At 35.6% G+C, this 9,877-nt stretch overlaps 1 protein-coding gene across 1 annotated transcript; it reads left to right on the forward strand.

Moving 5' to 3' along the window:
• Nucleotides 1–8,711: 8,711 nt before the first annotated feature.
• On the forward strand, nucleotides 8,712–9,877 carry LOC149029661 (putative F-box protein At5g55150). Its single transcript, XM_089143750.1, has one exon. It carries the CDS (start codon nucleotides 8,744–8,746, stop codon nucleotides 9,875–9,877), a length of 1,134 nt encoding a protein of 377 aa, XP_088999876.1. The 5' UTR covers nucleotides 8,712–8,743.

Here is a 9,877-nt window from a genome sequence, read left to right on the forward strand (position 1 = left end):
TGCCGCTGAATAAATTGCTTATCCAAGCGCCGCCGGTGTCTCTTCCGATCCACAGTTCCACGCCACTGCTTCTCACGGACAGGAGGACGAGGGAGTGGAAGAGCGGAGGATCCAATAAGTAAACGCATCAGATTGTTAAATTTCTTACCTTTCCGTGGTGCCGCCGGTGTCTCTTCCGATGCACAGTTCCACGCCACTGCTTCTACGGACAGGAGGACGAGGGAGTGGAAGAGCCGAGGATCGCTGTCTAAGAGAGGCTCGTAACGTTCTTATATAGGGAAACAAAGTCTAGACTCCGAGAACGATACAACACTACATGAATTCGAAGTTGTAATTTGTAAGTGAGGGATTCGTATCATGCCGGTATTTAATATATGCGGACGGATTTATATAATATTCTATTGGTTTCCAACTGATTTAGTTGGATAACAGTGGTCGGATAGTTATTTTCTTTAATAGATTTTTTTTAAATAAATATGAACACAGATTGAATATAAGTTTTTGACTAATTTACCATATTTATCATTTCGTTTGTGAGAGTTAAGTTTGAAAATTTAAGAATTCAATAACTTTGAAATTTGTTTTATGAGAAAATTTTAAAAAAATATTCACATATCTTAAGTAAAAAAATTATAAAAAAAAAAAAAGAAGAAAAAAACAAATTCAATAAGTAACTTGATTGCATAATTTTATTGGATGGGTAATAATTAGTCGGAAATAGGTATTACTATATCTACATCCTATTAGTAGTCGAAGGGATTTGGATGCCCCAAAACGGATACGGATGCGAATTTGGGAGCATCCATTTGCACCCCTAATGAATTCCCATTTTAAGCCAAAGTACATGTTTTTTTTCCAGATTGCCTCGACATTATTTAGGCTCTGAATTCAAGTAACAACCCTAGCATTTAAAATACACATTATACCCTCACTACACTACAAGATTCTGCTCCTATGGTGATGAGCACATTTATGTGTGAAATCTTAGGGTATAAAGCATGCATTTTACACACTTAGAATGGAACTACCTTGGGTTTTATGTTGTTTTTCCAGATTTTAGGACTTTTCAAGATTTAAGCAAATATTTTGAGTTTTGGGTATGAAACATGTAATTTTACACTTCAAGAGATACGTTCAAATTCTCAAGTGCGAAGATGGGTATGACCTAGAGCATGATGGATTAGAGATGTGATTATGGGGCCAACTCCAAAATAATCTAGAGATAAAGAAGCACATTTTTATCTACGGCTGATATTATAAATTATCAATCAAATCTACAGAAATATTATTGAGAGAGTCCTAATGGAGAAAAAGAGTCATTGCATACTTCAATATCTTATTTCCTATTTGGGACTTGGTCAAAGAAAGAGAAAGGGGGAAAATCCCGTTTTTGAATGTCTCTGTCCAGTTTTGATCAAGCCCTTCATCGAACGGTTATCTGGTGTTTGATCGAGCTAATTTTTGGAGGAGAGCTTCCCGACTTCTTAGTCCTCAAATCCAACAGTGGAATTGTGCATTTGATACCTCTAAGTCAGTCCGATTTGTACGTTAAAACCCTAATTGGTTGAGTCAAATAGGAACTTTGAGTTTGATTCAAACTTTGTCGAGACTCATATCCCATGTAAACTCTATAAAAGGAGAGCATACTCCTTCAAGGGAGGACATGTTTTTAGAGCTTAGGAAGAACACATTTTCTTTTCTCTTGAGTTTATTTAGGCTTTCTCCAGTTTTCCTTACTTGCATTTGTGAGATTTTAATTATCAGATTGAATGTTTATGTTTAATTTTTCTATGTAATGCAATTTCAAGTTCAAGTTTTAAATTTGAGGATTCATTTTTCCCTGGGTCTAGCAATTGCAGATCTAGATCAATCTAGATCTAGATCTGGTTGTTAGGGTTGGTTGAGATTCGAATTGTTTGTTCAATGCGCAAGTAAGTAACCTTCTTCAATAATCTTCTCCCCCCCCCCTCCATTCCCGCTTCTATCTACCCCTCTATATTCTTAATTTAGGAGAAAGTACATGTTTTTTCAGATTGCATTGACCTTATTTAGGCTTTGAATTCAAGCAACAACCCTAGAATTTAAAATACACATTATACCCCCAATACACTACAAGATTCTGCTCCTATGACAATAAAGTTCAAACAATTAATAACCAAACTCATAAATTTGATTCAAGCATAACCAAGCATAATGAAACCCATAATTCATTCAAACAATGGGTAATCAAACCCATTGTGGAACAATCTACTTCCAATACATATATATTAAATTGATTGAAGAATCCACATAATCCAAAGCAACTCACTAGGGGAAGGAACAACTTAATAGTAGTTTAGACGCAACACTAAAAGCTATAGGCTATATGGTTTTAAACTTTAAAGAGAATAATTATGATCTGCCTTCCATCAACTCATCCTTCGCAGCAAGAAGAGATGACATCAGAAGAGGCAATCGCAAGTCAATCTCTGCAAATAGAAGATAACTCAAGTTGAATTGTAAAGTTTCAACAAATTTCAGCATACATTTGTATCCAAAAAATAAAAATAGAAAACTCCTACACTTAGATACAAATGGATCTCCAAAATCTTCATCAAATGTTGTACAATGGCCACTACTATATGGATGATTTCAACAACAATAAAAAAAAGTTAAAGTTGGTAGGCTACACAAGCACATAGGCAAAACATATAAACATTGACAGTGAGAATATTGAGACTTTGTGGGATACTAGTGTGGCAAAACCAACTGAGAATCTAAGATAAACTCAAAATGACAAAAGTTCAGGTGAAGTTATTGGTCATGACAGGGTTAAGGATTGGATATTTACAACAATCAAAATCAATGTTTACAATGATTATTTAAGTATAATCATTATTTCTTGCAAACATGAGTGTCAAAATTGAAGAAAAACAAAAAAAGATAACAAGATACCCGCATTGGCTTGTGTGTTCGATATAGTTCTCGGCATTTGCGAGGCGGTTCCCACAAAGGAGGCATTTGTAGACGACATTCTCATGCTCTTGGGTGTGAACCTCGAAGGAGATTGCCGAGTTACAGACAATGTTGCATGTTGGGCATACAACATGCCCGTCATGCACCGCATTTACATGACGGCATAATGAGTGTAGGTCGTCCTTCTCGCCACCACATGAAGCACATGGGAATGGCCCTCCTGCCCTCCTGCTAAGCTCGCGGATCTTACTCCCCTTTGCCATTCTATAAAAAAATTAGAGTTTCATGTCACCATTATTGAATATGTTTGGCTGCAAGGATGATGTAAAGGGAAGTGATGTGAATGAAATTATTTTTCCTTCTATGTCATTTGTTTACATATGAACTAAAGTGAAATTATCTTACCAAGTTATACTTGACTTACAATTAATGTAAACTTTAAAATTGACAAGTCGAAATAGGAAAGACATGTAAATTTGTACAATTTTTTATCTCCCAAACATTTTTTAACCAAATTTCATTGTGTGTCAAAATCTAACAATTGTATCTCCATATAGCTTTATTCAATTATTCAATTCTCTTAAATATTTTGGTTTCTTGCTTTCTTGCCATTCCTAGTTTTCTTGGGTCAATATATTAGGTCTACATTTCCACCCAAAAAAGCAAATTAGGAATACATAATACTCACTATTCTATCATCTAATTATATTACATCATTTTTCAATTTCAGTTTACGGGAATTAGTGGTATGCAATGGTTTGATATATAGTTTTAAGGTTTGATTTTTCTTTTTTTTCTTTTTTGTTTCTAAGTTATAATTTTATTTTCAACTCACAGATCGGATAACAAATTGTGAGTTGAAAATAAAAATATAACTTAGAAAAAAAAAAAGAAAAAAAAGAAAAATCAAACCTTAAAACTATATATCAAACCATTGCATACCACTAATTCTGTAAACTGAAATTGAAAAATGATGTAATATAATTAGATGATAGAATAGTGAGTATTATGTATTCCTAATTTGCTTTTTTGGGTGGAAATGTAGACCTAATATATTGACCCAAGAAAACTAGGAATGGCAAGAAAGCAAGAAACCAAAATATTTAAGAGAATTGAATAATTGAATAAAGCTATATGGAGATACAATTGTTAGATTTTGACACACAATGAAATTTGGTTAAAAAATGTTTGGGAGATAAAAAATTGTACAAATTTACATGTCTTTCCTATTTCGACTTGTCAATTTTAAAGTTTACATTAATTGTAAGTCAAGTATAACTTGGTAAGATAATTTCACTTTAGTTCATATGTAAACAAATGACATAGAAGGAAAAAATAATTTCATTCACATCACTTCCCTTTTACATCATCCTTGCAGCCAAACATATTCAATAATGGTGACATGAAACTCTAATTTTTTTATAGAATGGCAAAGGGGAGTAAGATCCGCGAGCTTAGCAGGAGGGCAGGAGGGCCATTCCCATGTGCTTCATGTGGTGGCGAGAAGGACGACCTACACTCATTATGCCGTCATGTAAATGCGGTGCATGACGGGCATGTTGTATGCCCAACATGCAACATTGTCTGTAACTCGGCAATCTCTTTCGAGGTTCACACCCAAGAGCATGAGAATGTCGTCTACAAATGCCTCCTTTGTGGGAACCGCTCTGCAAATGCTGAGAACTATATCGAACACACAAGCCAATGCGGGTATCTTGTTATCTTTTTTTGTTTTTCTTCAATTTTGACACTCATGTTTGCAAGAAATAATGATTATACTTAAATAATCATTGTAAACATTGATTTTGATTGTTGTAAATATCCAATCCTTAACCCTGTCATGACCAATAACTTCACCTGAACTTTTGTCATTTTGAGTTTATCTTAGATTCTCAGTTGGTTTTGCCACACTAGTATCCCACAAAGTCTCAATATTCTCACTGTCAATGTTTATATGTTTTGCCTATGTGCTTGTGTAGCCTACCAACTTTAACTTTTTTTATTGTTGTTGAAATCATCCATATAGTAGTGGCCATTGTACAACATTTGATGAAGATTTTGGAGATCCATTTGTATCTAAGTGTAGGAGTTTTCTATTTTTATTTTTTGGATACAAATGTATGCTGAAATTTGTTGAAACTTTACAATTCAACTTGAGTTATTTTCTATTTGCAGAGATTGACTTGCGATTGCCTCTTCTGATGTCATCTCTTCTTGCTGCGAAGGATGAGTTGATGGAAGGCAGATCATAATTATTCTCTTTAAAGTTTAAAACCATATAGCCTATAGCTTTTAGTGTTGCGTCTAAACTACTATTAAGTTGTTCCTTCCCCTAGTGAGTTGCTTTGGATTATGTGGATTCTTCAATCAATTTAATATATATGTATTGGAAGTAGATTGTTCCACAATGGGTTTGATTACCCATTGTTTGAATGAATTATGGGTTTCATTATGCTTGGTTATGCTTGAATCAAATTTATGAGTTTGGTTATTAATTGTTTGAACTTTATTGTCATAGGAGCAGAATCTTGTAGTGTATTGGGGGTATAATGTGTATTTTAAATTCTAGGGTTGTTGCTTGAATTCAAAGCCTAAATAAGGTCAATGCAATCTGAAAAAACATGTACTTTCTCCTAAATTAAGAATATAGAGGGGTAGATAGAAGCGGGAATGGAGGGGGGGGAGAAGATTATTGAAGAAGGTTACTTACTTGCGCATTGAACAAACAATTCGAATCTCAACCAACCCTAACAACCAGATCTAGATCTAGATTGATCTAGATCTGCAATTGCTAGACCCGTGGAAAAATGAATCCTCAAATTTAAAACTTGAACTTGAAATTGCATTACATAGAAAAATTAAACATAAACATTCAATCTGATAATTAAAATCTCACAAATGCAAGTAAGGAAAACTGGAGAAAGCCTAAATAAACTCAAGAGAAAAGAAAATGTGTTCTTCCTAAGCTCTAAAAACATGTCCTCCCTTGAAGGAGTATGCTCTCCTTTTATAGAGTTTACATGGGATATGAGTCTCGACAAAGTTTGAATCAAACTCAAAGTTCCTATTTGACTCAACCAATTAGGGTTTTAACGTACAAATCGGACTGACTTAGAGGTATCAAATGCACAATTCCACTGTTGGATTTGAGGACTAAGAAGTCGGGAAGCTCTCCTCCAAAAATTAGCTCGATCAAACACCAGATAACCGTTCGATGAAGGGCTTGATCAAAACTGGACAGAGACATTCAAAAACGGGATTTTCCCCCTTTCTCTTTCTTTGACCAAGTCCCAAATAGGAAATAAGATATTGAAGTATGCAATGACTCTTTTTCTCCATTAGGACTCTCTCAATAATATTTCTGTAGATTTGATTGATAATTTATAATATCAGCCGTAGATAAAAATGTGCTTCTTTATCTCTAGATTATTTTGGAGTTGGCCCCATAATCACATCTCTAATCCATCATGCTCTAGGTCATACCCATCTTCGCACTTGAGAATTTGAACGTATCTCTTGAAGTGTAAAATTACATGTTTCATACCCAAAACTCAAAATATTTGCTTAAATCTTGAAAAGTCCTAAAATCTGGAAAAACAACATAAAACCCAAGGTAGTTCCATTCTAAGTGTGTAAAATGCATGCTTTATACCCTAAGATTTCACACATAAATGTGCTCATCACCATAGGAGCAGAATCTTGTAGTGTAGTGGGGGTATAATGTGTATTTTAAATGCTAGGGTTGTTACTTGAATTCAGAGCCTAAATAAGGTCGAGGCAATCTGGAAAAAAACATGTACTTTGGCTTAAAATGGGAATTCATTAGGGGTGCAAATGGATGCTCCCAAATTCGCATCCGTATCCGTTTTGGGGCATCCAAATCCCTTCGACTACTAATAGGATGTAGATATAGTAATACCTATTTCCGACTAATTATTACCCATCCAATAAAATTATGCAATCAAGTTACTTATTGAATTTGTTTTTTTCTTCTTTTTTTTTTTATAATTTTTTTACTTAAGATATGTGAATATTTTTTTAAAATTTTCTCATAAAACAAATTTCAAAGTTATTAAATTCTTAAATTTTCAAACTTAACTCTCACAAACGAAATGATAAATATGGTAAATTAGTCAAAAACTTATATTCAATCTGTGTTCATATTTATTTAAAAAAAATCTATTAAAGAAAATAACTATCCGACCACTGTTATCCAACTAAATCAGTTGGAAACCAATAGAATATTATATAAATCCGTCCGCATATATTAAATACCGGCATGATACGAATCCCTCACAAGTTACAACTTCGAATTCATGTAGTGTTGTATCGTTCTCGGAGTTTAGACTTTGTTTCCCTATAAGAACGTTACGAGCCTCTCTTAGACAGCGATCCTCCGCTCTTCCACTCCCTCGTCCTCCTGTCCGTAGAGCAGTGGCGTGGAACTGGCACGGAAGAGACACCGGCGGCACCACGGAAGGTAAGAAATTTAACAATCTGATGCGTTTACTTATTGGATCCTCCGCTCTTCCACTCCCTCGTCCTCCTGTCCGTGAGAAGCAGTGGCGTGGAACTGTGGATCGGAAGAGACACCGGCGCTTGGATAAGCAATTTATTCAGTCGGCACCACGGAAAGGTAAGAAATTTAACAATCTGATGCGTTTACTTATTGGACTACGGTATTAATAACTGTGGTGTGATCGAGTTTCAGTTATTCTACTGGTCAGATTTGAATGATTTTCATCTTCTCCGTTTCATGTTTCTCGAATAGTACAAGTAGGATTTGTTTCAGTTTTTAGTTTCTATTCAAGAGCAGGGTTATCTAATGTTTTCGATAGTTATCACGTCCCATGTTCCCTTTTCAAGTGCTAATTTGCTTCTATTTAAACCTTCTAAAAGCCAATACTTTGGATTGTTCTGAAATTTCTAGTGGGAAACCTGAAGTTTCTTTCTTGTTCGTACTCTGTTATCCCTATCAGTTAAGTATTATTATAGATTGTTTAATCTCTTATTAGGGTTTGTTTAATGTCCCTAATCCTGTTTTTGTTATTGATAGTGGTACCATGTTATTAGAAGCTTGACTATTTCTGATTTAAAACTCGAGGCTCACCTGTTCTACATTGTAATTTCGGCAATTGAGTTTTGTGAATTCAGGCACATCTGACATTGAGATCTGTCATTGGTTTCGAGATTCAGAGGAAACACTAGACCAAACTTGGCCCCCCCATTCGATGCTTGAATGCCACTGTTATCTAAAATTAATGTCTTAAGTTGTCTCAATTTCAGAAGTTCCTTTTTAAATCAATATCAACTCGACCATGTGATTTCTGTGATACTTAGGGGGTTCGAATAGGGTATTAAGACTGAAATGTGATCCAAGTTTCAGGTTACTCTACTGGTTTTATTTGAATTGATCTAGTCTTCTCTGTTCCCTAGATCTCAAACTGAGTGCTTACTGCTCTTTCGAGTAACTTTGAGTCTAACAGTGAGATCGTTTGCATGTTTTGAATAGTTTTTATCCATATACCCGTGTTCAATTTGGCCTTGTGGTGTTGACTATATACACGTGCTTGCTTCTTTCCATGGTTAGGAAATAAAGATGATAAGTTGACATTCTTGTAGTGTTATTTCTGTATCAAGCCTATGTTTTTCTCCATTTTTGTTTTGTTTTCTGTAATGCAAAATTTATTTCATTTTCTGTTATTAACTTTACCCTTATTGTTCTTATAGGTCGATCCTTTCAACTTCACATTTGACTCCACCTTGGTTGCATGAGACAAGAAACGGAATGGAGAACTGGTCCAATGTATGCAATGACATTCTGGAACTGATTGTGGATCAGCTTTCAGAAATGGGAGATATTGTTCGTTTTGGCGTGGTTTGCCAGCAATGGCGCTCAGTTTCAGTGGAGAAGATGCATCTTTTTACTATTGCCAAGCCATGGTTGATGCTTGGAGAGAATGAAGACAATGACAACCGTGACTTCTGCGATATGTCTACCCAAAAGGTTTACCGCTTGAACTTACCAGAAGCTCGTGGCAGGAGCTGTTTGTCCTCCAATGGTTGGTTGATAACTTTCGGGGATGATAGGGAGATTCATTTATTAAACCCATTTTCTCGGGAACAAATTCGTCTTCCACCTCAACCAACTCTTCCTTATCAATGGCCTGTTGGAACAAAACTTCCTTATCTTCGCTGGACTTGTTTATGGAAAGTCGTATTGACCTCAAGACCATCTCATTCGACTAAAGGCACCCGTTATAAAGAAGATGAAAAATGTGTGGTTATGGCAATAGTTTCGGGACAGAGGATATTAGCCTTCTTGAGATTGGGAGACAAAGTTTGGACTCTTGTAGAGGGTGAAAAAAATGTAGGCATTTCTGACATCGTTTACCTCAAGGGTCAATTCTACGCAGTTGCTAACAATGGGAGATTAATGATTGTTGACATTTCTAGTCCTCATCCAAAGCAGATTAGGTTTGCTGAACGACCAGATGATATAAACCGTTGTGCTACATTTTATCTAGTGGAGTCAGTGGGAGAACTCTTTTTGGTTGCACAGGCTATTGATTATGGTGATAAAACCACTAGTTACGACTTCCATGAAACAAATTATTTTGATGTTTACAAGTTCAGTTTTGACAACAGGGAGTGGATGCGGATGGTGAGCAGCCTGGACAACCGTGCTTTCTTTGTGGGTTTTAATTCTTCTTTTGCCATGTTTCCCTCTAAGCATTCTGGATACGAACCCAACTGTATCTACTATAGTGATGTCAACATGGCCGGTCATTTGAGCGCTATTGGTACTGGTAAAGACCTAGGAGTTTTCCGGGTAGAGGCTGATGAAGTGGAAGATTTATACACTGGGCCTGGCATATGTTCTCGAGTTTGGCCATCTATTTGGCTTTGTCCTTCCCCTTAG

Source organism: Hakea prostrata, chromosome 1, assembly GCF_041222555.1.
Source record: "Hakea prostrata isolate BN-2017 chromosome 1, UWA_Hpros_2, whole genome shotgun sequence".
Lineage (NCBI taxonomy): Eukaryota > Viridiplantae > Streptophyta > Magnoliopsida > Proteales > Proteaceae > Hakea > Hakea prostrata.

Coding starts and splice junctions, on each gene's coding strand:
- LOC149029661 (XM_089143750.1), top strand. CDS start 8,744: ATGGAGAACTGGTCCAATGTATGCAATGACATTCTGGAACTGATTGTG.